Source organism: Engraulis encrasicolus, chromosome 10 (genome assembly GCF_034702125.1).
Source record: "Engraulis encrasicolus isolate BLACKSEA-1 chromosome 10, IST_EnEncr_1.0, whole genome shotgun sequence".
Classification (NCBI taxonomy): domain Eukaryota; kingdom Metazoa; phylum Chordata; class Actinopteri; order Clupeiformes; family Engraulidae; genus Engraulis; species Engraulis encrasicolus.
The window spans coordinates 17,658,616-17,685,744 of NC_085866.1; the positions used below are offsets into that span (position 1 = coordinate 17,658,616).

The 27,129-nt window shown below is 41.7% G+C and overlaps 1 protein-coding gene across 3 annotated transcripts; it reads right to left on the reverse strand.

Annotated features, from left to right (window-relative positions):
* On the reverse strand, positions 1 to 26,661 carry LOC134456731 (WD repeat-containing protein on Y chromosome-like). 3 transcript variants are annotated; one of them, XM_063208246.1, is made up of 27 exons: positions 26,581 to 26,661; positions 25,993 to 26,035; positions 25,726 to 25,855; positions 24,545 to 24,663; positions 23,116 to 23,219; positions 21,853 to 22,036; positions 20,231 to 20,348; positions 19,855 to 19,939; positions 19,487 to 19,611; positions 19,198 to 19,268; positions 18,851 to 18,981; positions 18,141 to 18,208; positions 16,270 to 16,418; positions 15,881 to 16,018; positions 14,610 to 14,717; positions 14,198 to 14,425; positions 14,040 to 14,110; positions 12,891 to 13,095; positions 11,535 to 11,726; positions 10,844 to 10,963; positions 9,966 to 10,181; positions 6,326 to 6,475; positions 5,684 to 5,852; positions 2,303 to 2,435; positions 1,647 to 1,809; positions 1,042 to 1,140; positions 1 to 267 (listed from the first exon to the last, which is right to left on the reverse strand). In XM_063208246.1, exons 1-27 carry the CDS (start codon positions 26,619 to 26,621, stop codon positions 28 to 30), a joined length of 3,600 nt encoding a protein of 1,199 aa, XP_063064316.1. In that variant the 5' UTR covers positions 26,622 to 26,661; the 3' UTR covers positions 1 to 27. The 3 variants fall into 3 exon arrangements, with proteins under 3 accessions (XP_063064316.1, XP_063064315.1, XP_063064317.1); XM_063208245.1 differs by having other exon boundaries at positions 5,684 to 5,855; XM_063208247.1 differs by lacking the exons at positions 1 to 267; positions 1,042 to 1,140; positions 1,647 to 1,809 and having other exon boundaries at positions 2,309 to 2,435; positions 5,767 to 5,855.
* Between the last annotated feature and the right edge of the window lie 468 nt (positions 26,662 to 27,129).

A 27,129-nucleotide genomic window follows, 5' to 3' on the forward strand; every position in this document is an offset into this window, starting at 1 on the left:
TATTGTAGAAAGGCCGGATAGATTTGTTTAATTTGGCTGACCAGCAGCTTTGCAAAACAACTTTGTTATCACATTCTTCTTGCACACAGCCTTGGAGGTCTGAAGGAAACGCATAGGGGCGCGCCTGGACATCCTCTTCTGCTTGATGTGCTTGCTGCCCTCAGCCCCCTCCTGTGTTTTCTGCAGTGGTTCCTTCAACAGGTCAGGTACTGGAGGCTGGATGATGGGCAGAAGGTTGAAGCAAGGGATGGCCTTGTAAACCCTCAGCTACAGAGGAAAATAAATAAAAGACAAAAAAAATCAATGAAGTGCTGTTGCCATACATCACAAAAACATTTAACAGATGTTCTCCAAGAAGGTTGAGGAAATCAACCCATTTCAAACTAGAAGCACCCAGAGAGTGCAAACCTCCGCCAAGGCCATGGGGTTACATCCATTTTTTTTCCATTTCAAGTGCTTCTGCCTTATTTTTGTAGAGTAAGAAACAGAAATGCCAAAACTTGCCCTATCTCGCAATTGTGAAGAATGTTTTTAAGAATTCATGGTCACCACCAAAATGTAATAATTCCTTCCTTTTGCCTTGAACTTCTTGAATATCTGAACCTCTAAGGTTTGTGTGCTCTTTAGTCCAAGGTATTGTACATGTAGAGTCAAGAATGAGAGAAAATTCTCTGATTTAAATGTCAGGACAAGAGGAAAAAAACCATGCAAAACTAAAAACGAAAAAAAAAAAGTGGCATAATCCATTTCATCGTTCAAGCCTGGAAATACCATTCATGAACATGAATTTCAGCATGAAATTTAAGCAACCACTTTACAATGATGTCAACAGTTTCATCTTTCGACACAACCCTTGTTTTTTTAGTGCAGTGAAGTGTAAAGAGGTAATGAGAGTACATGTAGGTGTCAGTACAAGTATAAGGATATCACTTTCATCATTAGTCTTGTTGACAACTTCATGATTTGCACATCTTAACAAGCTTAGACATCATAGAGTCCAGAACATCTCAGGCGAAAGGTTCAGACTATGGAATACTGTACCTGTTCACGGCTGCTGAAGGAAGACTGGAGGTCTGGAGGGTAGGTGGGTAGATGATGCCTCACTTTGGGCTTGTACGTTTGTCCCAAAATGATGCTCTCCTTCAAAAGTCCCACATTTAAAGAGCGTAAGACAAAACAAACAAACAGGGGGGAAAAAACTACATTTTGCCCCTTTGCCACATTGAATGCCCAATACTTCAGTCAATATTACACTAAACTTACTCAAGCCAAACTGGTCAGTAACACATGTGCCACCCCCATTTTTGATAGAGCATTTGCTGTGTTATCTAATTAGATTTTTTGGAATCTACATGGATGAGAAGCATGACAAATAATGGATTTAACTACTATCAGCAGAAACAACTGTGATGAGAATTGGTGATGGATTTTCACAAAGTGGCTGTATACCTCTGAACAGCACCAAGACAACTTCACAACTTTGGACATTTGAAATGCATCCTGATTCGATGCGTTACATACTGTAGCTGTTGCTGTGGCTGGGTGTAATGTTTGATTGGACTGTTCATTAGGCTTACATCTGCAGGCCGCCAGACTTAATGCTTCAGATGCATGTTTCCCAGTTGAATGGCGTGAACCTACTGTACCTGCTTTCCCTTCACAGCCCACTTCTTCCAGGTCTGTTCAATCTGCTCATCAGTGTATTTGGCAATGCGCGGGTCTGTGGTCACCAGTTCCAGGTTATCAGCAGCACTTGAAGACGCTTGCTTCCTTTGCAAACTTAGGGCGTGCAAAATACGCCTGGTACAGCTACATTAGGGATTGAGATGGGCAACGATTATAAATATTTTTTAGCATTTACAGAGCAAATTTAACAAAGAAAAAACATTCACATCTGTCTAGAGCAGTGTTTCTCAACGGGGGTGGTACAGCCCCCCAGGGGGCGTTGGGGAGCTCTAGGGGGGCGTTCAGAAGGATACAGCTGATAGGGGCGGTGCTTAGTTGCCATTGGGGGGTTTTAGTCTTTTGAATTTTTAATACTAAGGGGGGTGTTGTCAGGCTTATGATGAGGTCAAGGGGGCGTTGGGAGGCTTGTGATGATGACAAGGGGGCGTTTGCTCAAAAAAGGTTGAGAACCACTGGTCTAGAGGACATGTGTGTTCAGGATTAGCAAAGTTACATGAAAACTGGAAATCATTCCTTGCATTCATTCCTCAAATGGCAAGTTCATACCTTGTTGGCAAGTGTACAACTATTAGTGTGTCATTTTCATGTACTGTATTGTATGTCCATGGAGACTTACTGCCAGTGTGGTCGGCTACCCCGATTGAGCACCTTCAGCGTTTGGGAAGAGCCTATCCGGCGTAGATCTATGGGCAGGTCCCAGGGGAATGCCATTGGGTTACCCACACGCCATTGTGCCTGCCCAAATGTACCTGAAAAGTGTTACATTTTTAAAAGTGAAGCTTCAACGTTAGTTACACAATTCAATCTGATTGCTTACATTGTCAACTGTACATTAAAGGGAGAGTGAGGTAAGTATAGGGTAAGTTGTGCCACCCTCTGTATCTACAGTAGGTAACCTGTAACAAGTAAATGTTACTTGTGTAGGCCTACCTTTTGAGTACTTTTCATGATCATGCTTTTTATATTGTTTTGTCTGAACAGTTATAGATAATTTTTAAACATGTCAAGTTAGTGCTTAAGTAAACAATATTATGAGTCTATACAATTTGCATGATGTTGGCTCAAAACTGAAGAGAAATGCATTTTTTTCCAAATGGTGTGGTAGGGGTAATTTGTGCCATATGGCATTTTACTGACATTGCCCCCAATGTGCCATGGTCATCCCACTGAATCTACCCCACTCTATGTAGACTACATTTCATTTCTTTGGCAGGGCAAAAACAGACAGGCCAAACCCCGAAGAGTTTTCGACCAGTTCTGTTGCTGACCAGACAGGACCATTGCAGGAGGAGCCAACTCATGCCAAAAGTCTTGAAGCTGATCCAGACCCAGGAGAGCCACCCACTTCAGCAGAAGCAAATCCAGAGCATTCATCAAGTGACAAAATCTTTGGTCCTCCATTTGGGTTACGTATCTCCAGTATAGCCATGTATCCATTTACGAAAGCACCAGCAAGAAAGGTCAATTCAAAAAGAAAGAAAGTAAAATTACTACAAGTAATTACTGACACACCTAAGAATAGGACACACGAGAGGGCACAGGAAGAAAAAGAAGATAAAATGGCTGAACAGGAAAACAAGAGTTCAAAAGAGTTCATGAAGCAATAGGGCTTGGTTAAGAAACATCTTGCCATTTAAAAAAAAAACCTTAAAATAAACAATATGTGAGAAATTTTGTAAGTGTGAAAAAGTATTACCGTTTCTGACACCAAACGTTTTTGCATCACTAATCAGTGACACAATTTACCCCAAAGCATTCTGGTCAATTGCTCAACTTACCCCACATGTGCGGCAAGTTGTGCCAAAGTACCCCATTTTTTCAGATAACTATAGACTTAATAAATTGACTTTTGATGTGAGATATAAATATATTTCTTAAACACTGTATCTCACATCCAAGCAATGTTTCCAGAGATGCACGACATCCTGAAATATGTGTCGTCCATGTATTAGATGGAATCATAACTATCACAGCCTCTGGCATTATTTACCCCACTCTCTCTGAATCCAAAGCAATTTACAGTATAATAATATAACTTAACAGTGTGATATTAACAGAGGCCTACAGAATTATTACAGGGTATCTGCACATTTTTCATCACCCAATTTAATGCTTTTTAATACCATTTTTAATACCTCCAACATTAAAATTAATACCACTACACGGGTGTGCGTGTGTGTGTTAGTTACATGGTATAATATTGCTATTGTTATTACATTGCTATAATGTAATGTAATACATACATTCACACTGATAACTGTTATTTTATTCGCATTGCCTGCTCTCTAGTCACTTTCTGCAACAGATGCAGATCCAGAGGTTTCTGTATGTTGCGGGAGTTTTCATGAAATCGGCCCCTTCCTTAGATAATTTATTATAATTTCAAATCAAGTAGCCAGCATCTGTGTAACTCCATGTGCTAAAATATTCTTTCAGTTGATCTGGCTGCTGCATAGGTGGGCCCAAACTCTATTACCCTAGTCATTTTTGTGCTTAATTTAACCATAGAGCTGACAACAAAAAAGAGTGAGCTGGCGCGCACACACACACTACCCATTAGTTTAAAACATCATTAACCAAAAGTCATCCAAAACTGAAACAATTACAAAATTGTGTATATTTGAAAAGTTTGATGACATTTCATGAAATACCTTAAATATAAAAAATAAAAATATACCAACAATTCATCTTTTATAATGGATAAATAGTGATAAATAGTAGAGTGCAGTGCACCTTAGTCTAGGAGAGATAACACCTGTGGCGTCAAAAGGGTTAAAAAGGACCGACTGCTCAGCTCTGGACTGCTCCTCCTGTTTGTTCCCCCCAGCTACATCAGAGACAGTAGCTATTAGTACGCGTTCTACTTTCAGTTTAGCAAGTCGTTCTTCAGAGTGGGAGCAAAGGAACAGCAGCAGTGGAACTTAATATGAATTTCACAAACATTTCCCTAACCGCGTACACGCGGCGACTGGAATAGCGATGCGAACACCACGCGGTTACCGATTTGGACGATCCTCGCATACCCACATTGCAACATTTAGCCTCGTAGAAAACACTCCGTTACTCGCCCGATTTATGCTACATTTTACACGCATTTCCACCTCTTGCAACTTCACAACACCCGTGCTCACTTCGGATTGCATAAGCATCTGACAGCATCAAATAATACGCCACGAAGCTCGAGGACACTTTGAAGTAGCATATTGTATGAATGCATTCATCATGCATTCATGAAATTATAGGCCTATGCGTTAGCAAACACAAACCTAAACGAGAGGGCATGGCTAACATTAGGAGAAGGAGCATTATAGAGCACAAGCAGGCTAGATGACGAGATACAAAGTTTGAAAACAAAGCAGTCATTTTAAGACTTACGCTTTCGACGAGTAAACTGGTACCACAGATATAGCTTCCACGCTGCATATTAGTTGATGGAATTTAACAAGTTTCACTTTCAACTGTACTGCGGTCAGTCACACGCACTGTGGTGGATGGGATTTAGCCTACTTTTAGTCAGCCATCGCCATCATCCAGTAGGGGGATCCGAACGATAGGGTCTGCTACCCAGGCAGGCGGGCCTTTCACTATCGAGTGTATTGTTTACCCCAGGCATGACTGACAGTCTCGAAACCTTGTTGCCGCCTTATAGTTATGAAACAATGTTTTTACGGAAGACTGTCCAGGCTATTTTAATTACTAAATTGTGTCTGGGTGAAATTTAATGCCAGGCCTTTTCATATTTAATGCCACACCTCAAAAAATAGCTAAATGTAATGCTTTTCACGGCCTTAAATCACATGTTCTAAATTTAATGCTTTTTAATACTTTTTAATGCACCGCGGGGACCCTGTATTAGAGTTTGAAGACTTATATCGTTCATAACTTCGCAAAAACCTACGTACACCTCCCAAGTATGTCCGATCATGAACTGTTCAGTCATGGTCACAAAATCAGCAGTGATTAACATTCCTTGAATTATTATTCCTAGAACACACACCCACGTAGCCTCCAGCGATGGTCCACACACGCACATTACAATCTAATCCCGCTGTAACAATGAGATGGAAGCGTTCCACATACTCCACGCTGACGACGCTCTTCACATGGCAGCGCCAGGAGCTTAGCAGAGGAGGAGGGAGCAGGGACACAGTCCAGCCGTCAATCACCTGCTAACAGGAACATGCAGACATCAGCATCACCAATTAGCAAATCATTCCATATGAGGATGATAATCATAATAGCACACAGGGATGCATTATATTGTTACCGTTGACATATAGATATAAACGTCATTGATGATTACGTTGATACTGAAATACTTATCCTAAATACTTATCCTACTGTAAATACTTATACGCTGAAAATGCGTTTGACAATGCATTTTGTATTTTGCATCTGACAAAAGAGTGAAATAAACTCTCTTTCTGCGCCTGTCTGTCTGTCTGTCTGTCTGTCTATCTGTCTGCCTGCCTGTCTGTCTGTCTAGCTGTCTGCCTGTCTGTCTGTCTGTCTGTCTGTCTGTCTGTCTGCCTGCCTGTCTGTCTGTCTGTCTGTCTGTTTATCTGTCTGTCTGCCTGCCTGTCTGTCTGCCCGTCTCTCTGTCTGTCAAGCTGCCCTGATCTCCATCTCCGATCCTTGCCTCTTGTGTAGTCTGTGCCTGTATCCTGCGTGGGCCCTCCAGCCTGCAGTATTTGGGGATGAGGCTGGGTAGGATGAGGCCTCTCTTTGGCTGTGCCGGGGCCTCCTGACCCCCCTGCATGCAGTAGCAGTACTCTGCAATGTCCCATAGCTGCAGAGGACAGAGAAAACATTGACTGCCAAAGGGACCATGGAAAAATGCACAGTAGACATACAGCATGAATTGAATTTCTGTATTAGTAAAGTTACATTAAAATACACGAATTCCATCAAGTTTGATAAAATGTAACTTATATTTTGTATTTTTGTGTTTCATGCAACGTCAAAAAGCTTTTTAACCATTTTTAACCAACTCTCGTTGCCCCTAAAAATGTCAAATGTACGATGGCAATAACAAGTGTAATATTAAGTATTTACTTTCAACTACACAAGGTTTAAGTGTGCTTGTTACTCATCATCATTCCATCACTTTAAAACAGATTCAGAATGGATTATTTCAGAATGGAATTTATCACATGTGATATTGTTGTATAGAAAGAGACAGATTCTGAACCCCCTCTGGCATGTCTACCTAACTTTTGGCGAATCATTCTAAAATTGGAAAAAAAAAGTTGTCAGCAGTAGTCAGGAGTACCGGTATATAGTCTTTAGGCACCATGAAATTTCCTGTAAAACAGCAATATATTTATGAAAAATGTCGGTTACACCAATCGACACAAACTTGTAACTGTGCCTGTATCAATTGGTGTAACGAGTATTTTCCATCTTACTTTCTTGATTTTAGTGCCAGTTTCTTCTGCTAAGCAATATTAACGTTTAATTTTGCGTACGTATGTGAGGTTCGCTTTCAAACTTGCTGTTGTTGTGAAGTAGCAACAAGATAGGTTATATCGGTACCACAATTGTTGGTACAGTATATCACAAAAGTGAATACACCCTCACAGTTTTTGCAGATTTTTGAGTATATCTTTTCATAGGAAAGCACTACAGAAATTTCACTTTGACACAATGATTAGTGACCTTTTAACAACTTATTTAACCACTTAAATTTCCTTTTCACTCAGAAAAAAACAAAATACAGCCATTCATGTTTTTAACATGTACTCACAAAAGTGAGTACACCCCAGATGAAAATCCGGTAGAGAAGGGGCTGTGTTGGCTCGAATCGTCTCGAAATGAATCAAAATGAAAAGGGATGAAAAGGGAGGTCGTCAGTGTGCGTTTCAACCTTTCTTTGCATTGAACTTTTACATTTCGAGTCTGCATCTGGCTTAAATAGATTGGTGTTTGATTTGAATGTAATCCTATGGAGAATATCATGATCTGCTTCAGTACTAACAGTACATGTTGACATTCATGTTTCTTTTAGGTGTATTTCAGATTGCCAATGTTGACAACATTCATGCATCCCCAAACCATGTCAGTCCCACTACCATGCTTGGCTATTGAGAGGATACACTTTTTTTTTTGTAAAACTCACTTGTTTACCACCTCACATGCTTGACACCATCTAAAGCAAATTTGTCTATCTTGGTCTCAAGAGAGATGAACAGACCAAGGATATGGATCACTGGAACCATGTTGTGTGATCTGAAGAGACCAAGATAAACAAATTTGCTTTAGATGGTGTCAAGCATGTGTGGTGGTAAACAAGTGAGTTTTACAAAAAAAGTGTATCCTATCAAAAGCCAAGCATGGTAGTGGGACTGACATGGTTTGGGGATGCATGGCTGCTGTCAACATTGGTAATCTGAAATACACCTAAAAGAAACATGCATGTCAACATGCACTGTTACTACTGAAGCAGATCATGATATTCTCCATAGGATTGCATTCAAATCTCACACCAATCTATTTAAGCCAGATGCAGAGTCAAAATGTAAAAGTTCAATGCAAAAAAAGGTTGAAACGCACACTGATGACCTCCCTTTTCATCCCTTTTCTTTTTCTTTTCTTTCGTTTCATTTCAAGACGATTCGAGCAAACACAGCCCCTTTTCTACCGGATTTTCATCTGGGGTGTACTCACTTTTGTGAGTACATGTTCAAACATTAATGGCTGTATTTTGTTTTTTTCTGAGTGAACAAGAAATTTAACCGGTTAAATAAGTTGTTAAAAGGTCACTAATCACCGTGTCAAAGTGACATTTCTGTAATGCGTTCCTATGAAAAGATATACTCACAAATCTGCAAAAACTGTGAGGGGTGTATTCACTTTCGTGATATACTGTACCTTAACTAGCAAGCTGACTGTTTTTAAGTTGACATTTCCATATGGTGCAGTCACATGTTTAACAGGGTATGTAATATTAATGTGGTAGGTAGGATATGTATAATAGGTCTTATTAGGTCTTCTGATGGAGACCTATCAAAGTTTGTGATCTTGATGTTGTCTGGGTGGGGCTTTTAAAAAAAAAGAAAACTTGTTACAATAGTCGTTCATTTTATAGGGTTTTGTAACATGACATGACACAAACACATCCGACCATGCTTTAAAAAATGTCAAATTATCTGCATTTAGAGTACAGTTACTAAGCTTGTCCTGTACCGTAGCACCTGCATTAATCAGAGATTTCTCTGTGTAATATATTTTTCTGGCATGTGATCTTTTTACGCAAATGAACAAAATGTGTTCTCAAATGTGCGTTGAACCACATTGACGATGTGTCACTCCCTTGACACAATTCCCCAAGTCAGAAATAATGTTTAAATTGTATTACGTTTTCAGCTTTTCACCAAGATATATTGTATTGATGATGGTAGAGTTTGAACGCTGTGCAAAGTCTTTTCCTGCACATCTCAAAGATTCTCAATGAGGTTGAGGTCTGGCCTCTGTAGTAGCCAATCCCTGTGTAAAAATGACGCCTATGCTCCCTCCAGGTAAGAGGGTGTCCAGGCCCTACCGCTGCTCCAATGGTGGGGCACTTTCCTGCTACACCGGCGACACGGGTTTGAGTAGGGCTGAAAGATCGAATCGAAAAACTCGAAAATCGCAATCTCAGACAACCCGATTTTGGGATCGTCAAAGCCAGAAAAATCGTGCTCCTAAACTGATCCATGTTTTGTTTAGTCAATAATTGCATGCTTTGCCTATTGCCCCTGCTTTGTGGTGTAGAAAACACAAGATAGCTCTGATAGACCGGCTCTGTATGAGCTACCAATCAGAAAGCTCCATGCTGCGCGTGAACAAACAGAGCCCCATGCACTGGAACCTAATTTAAAGAAAGGGAAAAATCGTAGTGGAAATCGAAATCGCAATATCTGTCAGAGAAATCGCAATTTTATTTTTTTCTTAAAATCTTTCAGCCCTAGGTTTGAGCATAGATGGGTTTGAGGCCTGCCCAGGTCCTTTGCCGAATCCTCCCCATCTCGCTCCCCATTCGCTTCCTGTCCACCTCTTGTACTGTCCTATCTTCAACCTTTAAGAGTGTGGGTTTTTGAACATTCTATAAAAAGAATGTGTTCTATAACAATGCAAGATTCTAAAATTCCAAATTGTATTGAATGACGCCCAGAATTCTATAGAACTTTCATTGTCCGAACATTCCTGTCACACCGGTGTGACGGTACACTCTTAAAGGTTAATAAAGTCAAAACAACCCAAAACATTTTTTTAAAGGTGTCCAGATGTGCTCTGCTTACCATGATGTATCCCTGGGTGTCGCCGGTGAGCAGCATCTGGTCCTCCAGGTCGGTGGACATGGAGCTGATGGAGGTGCCCTCGCCATGCACCGCTCGAAACTTGCCCAGGAGCCCTCCCTGGTGGTGGATGGACCAGGCGTAGATGTGGCCGTCTGCTGCGCTGGTCAGGAGGATGGCCGTGTCAGGACTCCTCTCTCGCGTACCCAAGAAAAGAGCCTGGGGAGATGAGGCATTAATAACAGGACTATAAACAGGAGCCCTGAATTAAGGAATGGCTATATTGGGAGATATGTATATGCACAGCATGTACCGATACTCTGTGTGTGTGTGTGTGTGTGTGTGTGTGTGTGTGTGTGTGTGTGTGTGTGTGTGTGTGTGTGTGTGTGTGTGTGTGTGTGTGTGTGTGTGTGTGTGTGACATCATTTGCATATCACAAGAGGACACTTTTGGCCTTTGACCTGTTCATGGAGGAATTCTACTGTACTGTAAAAAAAAAACCCTGAAATACCATCCTCTAACATCTGCCATTGAAAGCTGTGGCTATAAATGTGTCCTAATTGTTCTTGTCTTTGGCAGTCTATGCCATGTGCACAGGCTGGCGGTCAGTGGACCTAACATCAGTGGACTAAGTAAAAGAAGGGCCAGACAGGTAGCTAAATACTGCTCAATATCAGCTGTGATAGGGAGCATGTTCATCTGGAAGAGCAAGATGTTTGTTGGTCAAATAGTTGTTGGATTATTCATCACATTTGGTTCCTATCGATATTAACTTGTAATATGGAATCAAATAAAGTACATAAAATGTGTGTGTGTGTGTGTGTGTGTGTGTGTGTGTGTGTGTGTGTGTGTGTGTGTGGTATGAAGATTAAGATTGACACCTTCTCCACAGCAAGCCTTGGCCTCTCCAAATCCTCAGCATTAATGGTTCCTGGCTTAGTCTTCTTGTCCTTTGATTTGGTTTTGAGTGATTTACTGGACCTGTTGTTCTCCAATGAAGACTTGAGACAAACAAAATATCATCTATCACATACTGGACGGTTATACACCTACATGTGAGTTTCAACTTCTAACAGCACACTGACAGATTAGCATAAGTAAGTGAAGATTTCAGGAACCATTTCAAATTGGTGAGACCTTTTCCATCATATTTTATATCCATTTTTGTTGCATGGTTATTATTGCTGAACAGAGGGGATTAAAATGGCCCTATTCAAGTTAATGCAACAGTTGGCAATATACCGTACAGTAGCTCAACTGCTTTCACATCATGCGTGACGCATCAACTTTTTCATGAGCATCGTTTTACATCTATTTAAAAGCAAAGCCCCTGTGAGGGTCTGGATCCTATTCGAAGATGGATTATGACTCCATGGGCCTCTGGGTGTTACTCTGGGTGTTACTAGTTTGCAAAAAGATTCAGGGTTTCAGTTTTCAGATTTCAGATGTTAGAAACCCGATATTGCCGGGGGTTCGGGGGTATATCCCCCTGGGAAAATGAGAAGACACACGTGGTAAAAGGGGCCCAGTAGGCCCGTGCAGTGACCCACCCTTGGTCCTATTGCTACTGACCTGTGTCACCTCGGTCTGGCTGCTGCTTCTCTGACCTGCCTGATGGAAAGGGGAGTGACGCTGGAGTTCACTGTGGCCCTCAGTGTCACCCGTGTCTTCCTCCTCCTCATCATCATCCTCCTCATCAGACTGCATGCTGCCCAGAGTCATGCGAGACTCACAAGCCTCAAAGTTATGGCTGAGGTCAATAACCTGTGGAGGTTGAAGTTTACAGTGACAGTTGAAGTTGAGTTCCCACATTTCTAAGAATTTATTCAAATTTAAGTCCTATGTTCCATGGCGGGGAGAAATGGAATGTTGTCTTAGTTTACTTGGAAATGTGGGAACAAAGAGTTGTGGAACATAGGGCCTATATTTGAATAATTTCTATAAAATGGAGAGCAAGAAACGCAATTTCTAATTCTTTGTATGACCAGTGCATGTAAAGAAATTGACAATAAAACTTGACTTGACTTGACTTGACTTGAAAATGCGGTAACACGGAGCAGCAGGAATAAGCTGTGGGACCAATGGACTGTGGGACCAATGGGCTGTGGGAACATTGAGATGTCCCCATATACAGTACTGTATGTGTAGCAACAATAGCATATCAATGCAATACAGAGCTGTTGTAATCAAAACTTGGACATCAGAGCTTCACATTAGCGTTTTTTGCTCAGCGGCCACAGTGGCTAGTGGTTTTACCAAGTCATTAGCCACTCAGGCTTTCTACTAGCCACAGTTTTTTTCCACAATTATTTTCCTTACCATGGTAAACCAAGAGGATTAGTGACATAAACACATTATTTCATTTCTAAATGTAAATCGGACACATAATAAGTGAAGATACTTTTCCCTTTGAGCTTAAATACAAACAGCTGATGCACAAGGGGCAAACAACAGAATATAGACTATTGTGATGTCTCATAACCACGAATCGTCTACCTGCCTCACTAGTAGCTGGGGAAAGCACATCTACTACTAGCCACAGGCAGGTTTTACCAGCATTTGGCTAGTTGGCAGGTGGGGGTCATCCCTATGTTCCCCAGGTCCTATGTTCCCCTCTACCAGGGAACATAGGACCCTTTTTTCAAAAAAGGGTTCTATGTTCCCCACTGCTTCAAAGTAGACTGCTGCCACATGGCAAAGTGGAGGTTGTTGTTGCACCTCTTAGGTTAGGTTTAGGGACAGTTTTGGTCAGGGCACGAATTGAAAACTCAGAAACATTGCATTACGACAGGTTAGGTTTAGGGATAGTTTTGGGAAGGGCCCAATTTGAAAACCCTTTCTCATACAAAGACCGGGGAACATAGGACCCGGGGAACAAAGGTACGCTCCCGGCAGGTGCCAATGGTTGCCCTGGTTGTGTTACCTCACCCTGTTTGGCATGAGTGGCCGCGGGCTCTCAGAGGCATTGAAGCGACAGAAGGCCCGTCCAGAGTCTATGTTCCACACAATGATGTCACCACTGTATGAGGCGGTGACCAGCATCTTGCCCCCATGAGCGTGCATGGAGTAGATGTCTTCAGCATGGTACTGGTTCCACACGCGATACTCCATCTCCATGTCCTCTTTGATATCTCTGCCGAAGACGTAAAGTAAAGGACAAAAGAGTATTCTTTCTCAAATGTGAAAGGCTGAAGATGATTTTTTGAAAAAAGGTTCGCACACTCCTTTGGATTTTCTTCTTCTTTAAATGATTATTTTTTTTAATTATTTTTTCTTCTTTTTATTCATTCATTCATGGTATCCGAGGAAGTCAGAGAGGTCGAAACGTCATTGCCATTGAATGAATGAATAAAAAGAAGAAAAAATAATTTAAAGAAGAAAAAAATCCAAAGGAGTGTGCGAACCTTTTTTCAAAAAATGTGTAATCTTTTTGTTCAGCACCCGGGATTGTGCACAAGGAACTCTCTATAAAAGGCTGAAGATGAGGAATGCTATAGCAGTCAGGATCCTCATCCTCATTCATTCAGGTCTCCTTCATTCATGTTATCCAAGGGGTTTAGTTGTAAGCAACTGGACTACTTAGTGGTTGAAAGCTTCATTTCTACTCCAATGGATTTTCCTCAGTTTCTGGCTGATGTAAGTGGGAACACCAGTATTTAGACCGGCCCTTTCAGCACTTGACAAGAGTCAAATGTCAAGGTGTGAATGTTAGTTCCCGAGGTCACACCTGTCTAGAGAAAACTGCTCTTGTATTGGAGAAGGAACAAAATACAAGTAAGTCCAGTTGCTTACATACAATACGGAAAAGAGATACATGCTGAACGTAGGTGAGAGCGTATGTTCACTGTGTCTGTGGTTTTGTCTGTGGTTCTTGTTGTTGTATTTCATGCCTGATATGTTGATTGGATTTGCACTAAAATTTCGGAGATGTTTGGAAATGAACCATTGCAAAAATGAGTAGATTATGTTAACGGTCTTGAGAGTAGTCTGGTGTTTCATGGATCTGTTTACTTTTTATTCACAAAAATAAACATACAAAGTGTAAGTGAAAGTACTTAGAGAAATATATCTACTCACAAATACCACATTACTCTTTTGCTCCATCCCGATATATAGATCCTTTGGTTTATGTATAGGATTCCCGTCACCTGGCATGAAACATAAAGACAATGCAAACGGTAAATGAAATGAGATCGTCTGATGTTGACTAGGCAACCAGCAGGATGTGATGTTACCTCATTTTCGTAACGTAGGGGCAGCGTCAGTAGCAGGGCTCCATTGTTGAAGTTCCACAAGCGAATAGTTCCATCCTTGGAGCCGGTGATGAGGCGCCTCATAGGCCCATCGAAGGACATGGCGGTCACTTCCACCGCCCTCTCTGGGGATGTCTGGAACTGCATGACCTTTTCGCCTGTCATGATATCCCAAACACTGATGACACCATTATGACACCCGCTTACCACCTTAAAAGCAGACAGATGAAATGATCAAAGGTCAACCACACATGTAATTCAATGTACTGTATTGATGCCCTTACTGTAGAGTACACAATGTTTTGAAAAAAATGCATGTTTCTGTGAATAACATATTTGAACTAAATTATTGCTCAAATTATCGGATGGTGATCAGTGTTTTGGACATTCTGACCTGTTTGAAGTTGGAGTTGTAGAGAGCAGTACACAGGGAGTGCTCATGGGACGTCTTCATTTTGTCAATGGAGTCCACGTCATCTACCACTCCATGGAGAACACCAATCTGTGTTGGAAAAATATCACATTGTACACCAAAACAGCTACTGTACAATATGCTGTCAACGAGACTAATTTCCTCCCAGAAGACCCCAAAAAGACATTAGTGTAAATTGACTGGAGGTTTACAGATGGTAAGGTCAGGCTAAGTAAACATTGTCCAGTAAACTTTTCCCCAGTCAAAACTCCTGAACATTAGGGAATACAGCTCTGTGGAAGAAATGCAAGCATTAGCAGGTGACTGCATGAAACATAGAACTCTTATTCAATAAAGTCCTGAATTAAGAATGCAAACAGTAAAAGGAGGCAACTTCATTGTTTTCTCCACATAGGCGGGGGATGCGGGGGGGGGGGGGGGGGGGTGCATGGAATAGACACACCAAAGCAAGAGGCCACAAGTGGAAGAAAAGGACAGGAGGTACTAGTTTGACTTGGACCGTAAGTTTTAATCTCTTTAACTAGGTATGCCACATATGGAAATCCAGCCCGGTGATCCTTATTGGCCTGTTTCCAACTCGTTGAAGCTCCCCAAATAGGGCGGAGCAGGGCATTCAGATACAGGATGTTCAGAAACAGGACATGCAGAAACAGGACATGGGCCAAGTTTACATGATGTAATTCAGAATTAAATAGTTCTGTCGAGTTTACGTTGCACTTTCATTTAATTCCTAACTGTGGAGTGTTTACATGATGTATTCAAAGCAGAATTACTATTCATTCAGAATTGAAATGAGTTAATTCTGAATTAAATGTCCCATGTAAACGAGGCCATACAGGCCATTGTTTCCGGCGACTGCGTGAATGTGAACGTATTCAATTCATTTCCAAAAGGAATGCAATGCAGTGAGTCGTCGTTGGAGTTGTGGTGCAGCAATTCAGACAGCTGCGCTACGTCAAGAAGATCCCAAAACTTGACAAACACTGTAGAAAGACAGGACATTCGACCTACAGACATTCCCCGTCTTGCTTTGCGGAACCACATATACGTATATGCCAAGAGCCAAGCATCATGTTCAAATCAGAACATTTTGTCAGTGCCGTAAGATAATTCTACTCAATGTTGGACTTATTCTACCAAATACTGTAGTGTGAATGGTAAAATATTTTCACTGATAAAGATTATGATCTTTTTGGAGCATATTCAGAATATATTGACTTAATTCCTCTCACCAGGAAGGTGCTCATGACTAGCGTGTGTGTGTCTGGATTGTAATGGGAATTGAAGATTGGGAAGCGGCCCATGGGCATGTTCCTGGAGTGGATACTCTGGAGGCACGCACAGTCCTGCAGGTCCCACACGCGGACATTCTATCAAGTAAAAAGAAACACGCACACACGCAGACACCAACAACAACAACACCAACAACAAAGGAAGAAATAATTACTGTAATAACTGATCTTATTTTTTTAGCGAAACAGTAAGTCAAGACTTTTAGCAAGTTTTCAAGCCTTTTGGCAAGGCTTTCATCGTGTATGACCTAAACATTTTATATCCACATTTGTTGTCGCTTGGCGTCATAAAAATGCTTAGATGAATAGATTCAGGTGAAGTGAATTACCTTGTCTTTGGAGATGCTGATGATCTTGTTAATTTTGCCATTGACAAAAATATTAGTGACAGCCGCAGAGTGACCCTTCATTTGGCAGGTGGCACAGTTGGTGACATATGGGTTCCAAACCCTAACAATTCGGTCAAAGCCTCCGGTCACTGAAAGAGAAGGTAATTTAGTGGTTTAGGAGTTCGTACAACTTTGTTGTGCTTATTCCTCATTCCAAGGAGCATCTTCAGTTCTGCAACATTTTGGAAATGGTATATGAGTTAATACACTTATTTTGGCCTTTCCCTTCCCTTCAGAACTTGAAAAAGAGGTTACATTTTTAAAGTGTGAGAGAGTAATAACACCTTACTAGAAACAGAGCTAACTGAGTAGAACGGAAGATGCTGAAGAGTCAAACGTTTTAAAGTGCAAAGAAGTCAAGCTGCTTACAGCTAAGCTCCGTGGGTAACATGCCCTGCCTGTGTGAAAGAGAATCTTCACAGACCTAGGCTAGGCCCTACTGTATAATTTCATGATTTCTGAACTAGACTGTATGTTGAACTGAAAGTAATTTTTTATTATTCTTTGCAAGTTAAGCTTGGAGAAACTTGAGTTATATATTCTGCAATTAATGAATAAGTCCGCATCTTAGTCAGCATATTAATTGCAAGCTAGGAGTTAAACATTGCATGTCTGTCAACTGTGTAGAGTAGTATTAACAATTTAAAATTACTTGGCACGGCAGATGAATTTTTCAATTCTGCATCTTGGTACAATTCTGCATTTTTTTAATGTTCTCCCCATTTGGCCAGTCAGGGGCCTCCTGGCACGCCTCTAGGTTATCCTTACAGCAAACTCCCGAATGAGTCGCAGCTGTGCTAGCAAGTGAGCTATGATTCACAATGCCCACTACACCCTATAATGCCCACTACACCCCAGACAAGACGAGGGAAATTATAGTGGACTTTAGAAAACATCCTCCTCCCCTACAGCCTCTGCACATTAAAGGGACAGAGGTGGTGAGGGCTGAAAGTCATAAATTCCTAGGCATGCAAGTAACATCAAACCTGAGCTGGAGTCTGAACACCACATCCATCGTGAAAAAAGCCCAGCAAAGGCTGTACTTTATTAGGATGCTTAGGAAGGCTGGACTGAATTACCACCCTCTTACCCAGGCCTACAGAGGACTTGTAGAGAGCATCCTCACAACAGGCATCACTGTCTGGTATGGCAACATCACTCAGGCTGAAAGGAAGTCTTTGCAACGAATAATCAAGACTGCAGAGAGGATTATAGGCACAGCACTTCCCTCCATGGACTCCATATATGTACAGCACAGCCATAGGAAAGCAGAGAGATTCATTAAAGACCAACTCCATCCAGCTAACTCTCTGTTCAAACACAAGAACTGCACATACAAACTGAGACACAGTAGAGCGGACAGCATTCCTACCAGAAAAGCAAGGTTTTTCAACAGTTTCTTCCCAGCAACAGTGAGACTGATGGCAAAAAAGAACATTTGATCCACCTTTTTTATTATTCTTTTGACCTCTTTGATTTTTATCACTTTTTAATGTATTTTGTCTTCCTATTTTTCTATTTAATTCTATTTATTGACTCAGATGGCCTGCACAAGAGCTCCTATGTGCTTGGACTACTAGTTTATGCACAAATGGCAAATAAAGTACTTTGAACTTTGAACTTTGAACTTTTGAATGCTCTCTGGTAGCACACTGCCATCGTGGACTGCCAGACTGGATTGTACGTCAACCAACTGCTGCCTCATCAAATAGCAAGAAAGGATATAACACATATGCAGAAGCAGAGGTAGTTTAGAGTGCAAAGCCAACTACTACACAATGTGGTAGCAGCTTACCATAGCTTCCACTCACCTATGATGTTAAACTCTGCAGAGTAATCAAAACATAGGATCCCCTTTCTCAGCTGAAATGCAGAGTTGCTAAAGAAAATGCAAAAACACACACAATACTGTATATGTAACCTTGGGGGTTCACATCAAACTTTGTCCTCTCATCCAATCCTGTGGCCTCTGTTCTCTTGCCTTAGTGACGCACCCCCTCTGTAGAGAAAACAATCAAACTTCCCCACTGTCAAACCTGCACAGAGGCTTTCTCCCATTCAACATTACAATAGCAAAAGAGAGAACGGTGATGTTGAGTTATGTTTTTGCAAGATATTGAATAAAAACACGGATCATCAATGACTTTGATCCCCGCGTGACAAATACCAAAGGCCACAGGAAAGGATGAGAGGATGACTTTTTCACCCTTGATAAAACACAGCCCAACAACCCCACCTCTGTCCCTTGGCTTTCTCTGTTTGGGTCTTTTAAATCATGTTGTGCAAAAGAATGCCCAAAAAAAGCTGCTTTATAGTATTCTACAGTGCATCAAAATTGCATTTTTTTGTGCTTTGTTTATGTTCTCTCTCTCTCTCTCTCTCTCTCTCTCTCTCTCTCTCTCTCTCTCTCTCTCTCTCTCTCTCTCTCTGTGCGTGTGTGCGTATGTGTGAACATGGCTACCGTAAAAAAGGCTACAAGAGATACAGATATGCTGTGAAAGGAGCCACATATTAGACATACTAGACTTTGGCCTTGGGTGAATGGGGAATGCTGGTCAGCACCATGGCAGTATTGTCGGATGCACAGCAGGTGGCGACAGCATTCAGCTCTGGTAAGAAGCGGATCTGATGGCACCACTCATTGTGCAGGGCCTGTTCCCAAGAAAGACCAACGTTCACAAAAAAGGGGAAACATAACAAGTTAAGTGACAAATCTGAGCGTACTGGAAGTTATATAACGCGATCCAGTGCACCTTGTAAACCAAAGGAGATAAAAGAAAACAAACCCAGTACAAAGCTCTAAAAAATCTCTCACTCTTGAGCTCTCTTTAACATATAGAAAAAAACCCTACATAAATATGCACTCACCACTTTAAAACAGAGGTAGCATTTAGACGTATTCTTCAGCAGAGCTGGCACGGCAAGTCGAGTCCTTCCGCCTAACAGAGTGGAGAACACATCTCAGTTCCTTCTGACTGGCACTTTCTTAATAAAACATGTACACACACGCACACGCACGCACACGCACACGCACACACACACACACACACACACACACACACACACACACACACACACACACACACACACACACACACACACACACACACACACACACACACACACGGTCTGTATAACACATGGGAAGTGGAGCTACCTGGCTTTATAGACTTGATGGCTCCACTGTTGAACAGCCCGTAGTGAAGCACGTCATGGGAGATGAAAACTAAGATGGCACCATCCACATCCCCCACAGAGAAGATGGCTTTGGTCCCATCCGTCCTAAAGGGCAGTCATTATATTACACATGCCTACTGTATGCAACACTACGTCAAAGATGACCTCCCTTTATTCAACACTGCTTGGCATAGATATCCGCACGACAGTAGAATTGACCTTCAAATGATGTGAAAGATGCAATGTACAGAGAACAATGTATTGTTCATTTAAAAATGTTAATGTTACCATTTTAAATACATGTATATGCTGTTTATATTTTCTTACTGTTCCAATCACATGACCTACCAGTAGTCCATGACCACCACGTAGCCCTCGAGGCCCGTGAGGGAGAATACAATGTCACATTTGTTAGCGCTGATATCAAAGAACTCTGAGAAGAAAGATAAACACCAATACAGTCAGTCAGATGGACACAGATACGGTTAGTTAGTCAGTCAGTCAGTCAGGAAGACAGAGGGAGAGAGAGAGGGAGAGAGAGAGAGGGAGAGAGACAGAGACAGAGACAGAGACAGAGCGAGTCAACGAATTAACCTCTCTGAAAGAAAGACCTGACGTGACAACTCTGGTAAGGTGGGAAACTTCACTGTGTACGAACGAACACACGCACGCACGCACGCACGCACGCACAAACGCAAACAAACACACAAATACACACACACACCAACATCTCGTCCAGTGGAGGCCAGAGCCAGCAGGTTCAGGTTGCTGAGGCAGATCATGTCAGTCACCCAGACGGGCTGTGAATGAGGAACCAGCTGTGTCCGCTTCATGTGGTCCAGCTGGGGGACGGAAAGAGAACAGAAAGAGAAAGAGAAGCATCACTCCAACACATTACATTTCAGCTAGGGATGCCACAAACCGCACCGAAAACCGAAACCGTACAATTCACACACATACCGAACCGAATCGTACAACCCATCGCAAACCGCAATTCATGTACTGCCCAGAAAAATATGTAAAACATATTCTAGACAGATCTAGAACAGATTCTAGGAGTATCTTATCCAGTCTCTCTGATTAAAACATTAGCGTATAAGACCAAATCAGAGGATGACACAATTAAAATCACACCATTTTCACATTATAAGCCTATACAAACCATATGTAGGATATTTAGTGATAAGTCCGATTCTATTAGCCAGTGCACCATTTATCATGAACTAAAAAAAAAGAACCGTAGAGAACCGAAAACCGTGACCTTGACACCGTGATATGAACCGAACCGTGAATTTTGTGAACCGTACCACCCCTAATTTCAGCACATACAACATTGCACACATAGCCTCATAATGCACACCGTTCCACCAGTGGAATGCTGAAATAGTCCTTGTAAAGACTTAACTGCCATAGCACCACCAGAGATTCTTTAAGTATAGAGATATGCTAATGTAATAGGTTACTATGGGCACCTAGCGTGACCAGGTTCTGGTCTGCCTAAAGGGGCGTGACATAATACTCCTAGCATTGACTAGAACAGTCCTTAGGTCTGCCTAAAGGGGGATTCCCCCCCCTCCTTGCAATTACGGAACCCGGAAACAATGGGCCAATGGAACCTCTCTCTCTACTCTCTCTGGTACTACTGGACATTACACAGAGCCTTTAGCGATGCACTACAACTTCTGTTATCACCACATTTAGAATGGGCCATGTCTCAAAGAGTTTTAGGTATGCATTCTTGGACAACAGCCTCAAATTCACGGGCACCACAAGTTCTGGGGAATATGCGTGGGATAGACGGGAGGTTTTAATTTTTGGACCTGAGAGAGCATGCTGAGGATAGGGGGATGGAGTTAGTGGAGTAGAGTAAGTCATGAAGGTCAAGATGTAATCTGTATGTGATGGTGAGAATTTCTAAATTCTGTATTGAAAAAGAAGCCAATGGAGGGAGCTGAGAATGGAGGTAATGTGAAAGTATCTTGGCAGCAGCATTTTGAAAGAACTAAACTAATTTGATCACTCAACGTCAATTGGGAAATACAGATAAAACACAAGCCGGCCGTGCTTTCACCTATTCCCTATACTACAGCACAAAATATGGTCCCTGCCTTTCTGACTTAAAATCAAACTCTTTGCCTTGGGTTACCTTTTTGTGAATTAAATGAGTTATAAATATATAATCAGCAGTTTGATAACGGGAAAAGAAACCAACATACAATAAGGAAGTTCTATCTTCTTTGGTCTGTCCAGTGTACGCACACACACACACACACACACACACACACACACACACACACACACACGGTCACACACGCACACGCACACGCACACACGCAAGGGACTGACATTGATTGTGCGCGTGAGCTTGAACCTCTCACTCCAGTAGTTAAGGATGCCATCACGGCTGACGGTCAGGTAGCGGCCGTGCATCCTGGTCTTGGGCACCGCCCCTTTCTCCCCCACCTTCTTATCCGCCTGCGGGGCCTGATACGGGTGGAACTGGATCCGAACTATGGGTTCACAGTGAGCACTGAAATGCAAAAATACCCACTAATCAGAAATCACATCTCAAATCTTTGATTTCAAATCAGAAATCTTTACACCTCAAATGTAAAGTACATGCAAGATGATGCGATCTGGTATTCCATTCCATTCCAGTACAGCTGACGTTTTTGTCCAAAGCAACTTAGTTATTTACGAGGTAATGATTAGTGTGCCTGGAGAAGTGCAGGAGTTGGGCCATGGAGGGAGGAAGGGAGGACTGAAACGTAAAAATACCCACTAATTAGAAATCACGTCAAATACACCTCAAACATAAAGTAGATGCAAATTGATGCGATCTGGTATCGCATTCCATTCCACAGTTATTTACGGGGTAATGATTAGTGTGCCTTGAGAGGTGCAGGAGTTGGGTGCCTAGCTCAAGGGCATTTCAGCCATGGAGGGAGGAAGGGAGGGGTAAGGGTGGGGATTGAACCAGCAACCCTGTGATTACAGTCCAACCCCCTAACCATTACTCTACCGTTGCGCCTGCCTGGTTTGTATTTTGTGTTCTGTGACACCTTTTGTGAACCTCCAGGACAAAATTCCTTTGGGACCAAATGAATATCTGATTCTTGAATGTTAAAGACAGTTAAACTTCTTAGGATGGGAACACCAAACTGCTACAAAGCAGACCGCTGGGGACGCAGACCCATTCCTATCCAAGGAAGTTTAAGTGTTACAGATACCACAGCAATCTTCTCTGTACACAGATATGACCACGAATCTCATTCCCACTATGGCATGTGGCAGGTTTGACTGCTCACCTGTAGGTGTCCATGTTCTACTATGTAACAATGTGGGTCGGCTTTGTCTGTGCTTTGCCACTTTGCAGACTGTCTATGCATTGAGAGTTGTGAATGAATCAATGGATTAATAAATGGATTGATGAATGAATGGATGAATGAATGAATGAATGAATGAATGAATGAATGAATGAATGAATGAATGAATGAATACAAAACGATTAAATGAATCAATGGATTAATGAATGAATGTACTGTACGTTGTTTTTGACAGAAAGTAATGGTATGAGTTTCTGTCCAAACAAGAAGTGATGCCACTTACACAGGGACCACCTTCAGAGGCTTGGGGAAGTAGAGAGGTCTGTTCTGTTTCTGCAGTGAGTCTTTCTCTCTGTACTCCAACAACATGTAGTTCAGATACTCATCCTAAGGTGCAACAAGGGATTACAAAGGTTTAAGTTTGTCCCAGCTCTAGATTTTATTCCATCATAGAGACTGTTAATGTTGCTGTCTCAATGTTTCTGAGTGATCATTCCATCAATGTTTTTTCTTTCTTTTGGCAGTTTTTCAGCCACTGCACTGTAGTGTGTAAATATTAACTGTGGGCATATATCCAGGGATCAATGGATGAAAATAAAATAAATTAAATCCTACTAAACAATCAGGAATATATCCTTTGGACCAAGTCCTGTGTGTCTTCTCAAAACAAATGTTGGGGGTTGTGCTTCTTTACCAAGGAGGCACTGTCCCCTGATATTCCCACTGTTATGTCCGAGTAACTTGCGCTTAGTGGACAGGATACATTAGTACAGGACAATAATAAATGTGGCATTCTGGATGGATGGGGGAGCAGATATTTTTTTTTACACTTTTTGTTGTCTGTGTTCCAGGCCAGAGAGGGAGGTGGGAGCATGCACATGTGCAACATTATGAATGCAAATTCAATGTTCATCCTCATGTTATGACCATTTGTATTACGCAGCCTTTATTTGGTAAGCAAAAGTATTGGGACAAATCATCTTAAAGGACATACAGTAAAATGTAATACTTAGTGGCATATCCCTTGTTTTTAAATTCTCATGCCTCGTGTTGTGGTATACCTCAGAACCTCATTGTAAGTGACCTTTACAATGCTGTATAAAATATTATAATGGCTTGCTCAGCACATAAATTGCCTTCAAATAAAACAATACCAAAATCCTTGATTGGTAAGTACAATACATGTACTGTACTATGTACGTACAGTTGTGGTGTCAACAATGATCGATCCGGCAAGGCAATCCAATGCGGGGCATGGACGATCCAATTCAATGCGGCAAGTTCCAGAATCCATGCAGCAATTTTTTTAAGTTTCAATTACTTTCGTGGATATTTCGGGAGCCAATGAATGTTAAATTAAATAAAAGTACTTCAAAGCATTGCAAGCCTGATACAGACTGATCCAGACTGATACAGAAAACAGCCAATAAATTGTTGCTCAGTATCTGACTACTTGTATTGCCTCATCATGACTGATGAAACATTTGCTTTTCTTTCAGAAGAAATGTTATGCATTGCAATGCATTGTAGAATTTAGTCGGATCGGATCGAATTACATAGAATTGAACCGAATCGCTACCTCCCGAATCGTGATCGAAGCGAATCGTGAGGGCAGTGCAAATTCACACCACTAACGTACAGTATGCACAGAATAAGTAGGCCTAGGCTATAACAATGTTGTACAAAAACCATGTATGTCGTTGAACACCCACCCAATCCACAGTGCCATCACAGTTTGTGTCCACTTTCATGAAGAGAATATCCAGGTCCTCTTCTTCAACGTTACCCATGATCTTTTTCATTGCATCGCGAAATTCCTCCATATCCAGACCTAATACCATTGGACAAGGGCAAGACACCCCACAAGAGCGAGAGAGAGAGAGAGAGAGAGAGAGAGAGAGAGAGAGAGAGAGAGAGAGAGAAGGAACAGCAAACAAAGTAAATTGTCAAATTGGAAATTGGCCCTTTTAATGACAATTTGAAGGGCTAAGATCACTATGCTGTCACTTTGTCTGTGCTGTTAGCATGTTGCATTTTGTTGACATTGTGTGTTGTGTGTGGCAGCTCTCTGATGACCTGACTGTCGCCAGATGAGAGGTTTCTGCCTTGCTCCACAAACATTCATCTCGAACTATGACATACGCTTAGGTCTGCGAAGGCGTTGATATCTCAAAAAATCCTTGCACGTGATTGGAGAAACCGCTTGTCTGACATTCAGAGGTGCTACTTTAACTGTTACTGCTACTTTATCTGTTGAAATTACAGAATCAATGTCGATGAGTGAGTCCATGCGAGCAGTCATTGTTGTCTGAAACAACTGTCGCCTTCCACTTTCTTTTCAATTCACCACTAAGTTGAAAGTTTGACTAGTGTATGGTTGTGTTCGTGATGGCGCATTTCGTATGCGGTCATAATTTTTTAACCAGAATGCACTGTAATTTCACAGTGTGCATGCGCACTGCACCGACTACCCGTCTCCTGTGACATCCCAAATGAGCCCAGTATCACTGGGAAATCTCTGAAAATCCTGCGATCCCGATTGGTTCGGTTGCATGGTGGTTTGGGAGCTGGGCAATGCATCTAAAATGCACCCAGATGCTTGAGTAAACGCACAAAGTTGAGTGGAAATAGACAAGGAGCTGGCGAGAGAAATATTAACTCTGAGAAGGTCCAAGACGAATTCCCATCGGGGCCAATAAAAGAATCTACATCAATAAAAACATAACATTACAAGAATGTCAGAGCTAAAAAAAAAAACTGCTAAAGCGCAAAAAAAGGATTTAAAAAAGGTAGAAAAACTAGAGTTCAGCAGAAAATAAGGAGCATTATTAATGTATTTTGGTGATATTGATGTGATAGTGGAGTGACATTAGAGAAGAGAGAATGAACCGGCCTCCTCCTCCATCCGTGTCAGCCTCGTGGAACATGGCCTCGATGCGGCGGAGGTGCTCATCATTAATCTGCTCCTCCATGCGGCCCTGACCCTCCTCCTTTGCGGACTCCGCTGACTCGTTATTGCCATACTGCTGGGCACACATCATTAAGTTTCCATGGCAATAATTCAGTCACATCACCAGTGGTTAAAAATTATTTAAAAAAACAATCACAAGCTACACATCACATAATTGTATTCAATTGTTTTCTCTCTCAAAGAAAGTACCTGAGGTCCATTATTTTTGTTCCTGTCTGCATCAGACGGGGGCCTAAGATCACACATGGAACAGTTAGGATAATAAGAATAAGAAGAAGGCAATTTATTTGATATACAATGTCTTCCTTAACATCCAAGCTGAATGACGTAAAATTGCACATCACACCAGTACTTAGGTCATTACACTGGCTTCCAGTGAGATTTAAAATTGAGTTTAAAACCCTTCTGATAGTTTATAAGCCACAGCATATTCATGAATAGATGTCTAGGTCTTCAGAATGTCCTCTACTGGTTCTGCCTAGGGTCAGGTCTAAACAGTGTGAAATGGCATATACATCTCTGCCCCAAAAGGCAAGCCCGCTTCCAGCATTTTCTGTGAGAATGCAATCTAGTTTTAAACAGAAATGTAAAACAGCTTTATTCTCATCTGCTTTTGGTAGTTAGTAAATGACACTATCAATACAAATACAATATAGTTTTTTCTTCTCTTCTCTCTATTCTTTGGCACATTGAATGACATACAGTATATGTATGATAATGTACTATAAAAATATTTTTGATTGATTGATTGATTGCAGAATATTAGAAATCGCTTACCAAACCTCATTGCCAACAAGGTCATTCATCGAAGCAAGCATGATGTTATGGGCTTCAGATTCCTCCGACCTGCCTTGAATGGTCAGGTATATCACAATAATAGAACATTATCAAGTGCCAAAATTCCATAATGTCTTACACATCTATGATGTCACTGAGGGAGACCATAGTGACAATAGAAGACAGGATATGTGAGAGAGGGGACCATTGGGAAATTAGCCAGCGAGCCAAAGGCCGATAAGGGGCTGAACCTCACTTCGTCGGTTGTCTACCCATGTAATATGAAGGGGGTGCCCAGTGAAATCCCTTGGCTTGGACAATTTGAGATATTAAACCTTTTATGTTGGGATGTGGTGCAGTCTTGGCTTACATCAATTATCTGACAGTCTTCAAATTATGTTCACCAGACACTCATATAGCATTCTCATTTTGTTATTTTAAGCATGGATACAGGTAAATGTCTGTGGTGAGAGGCCTGATGGTGGGAAATGAGCATTAATGGGGGTGGGAGTGGGGGGGCATCATACTGGGGATGGATCTTTCAACCAA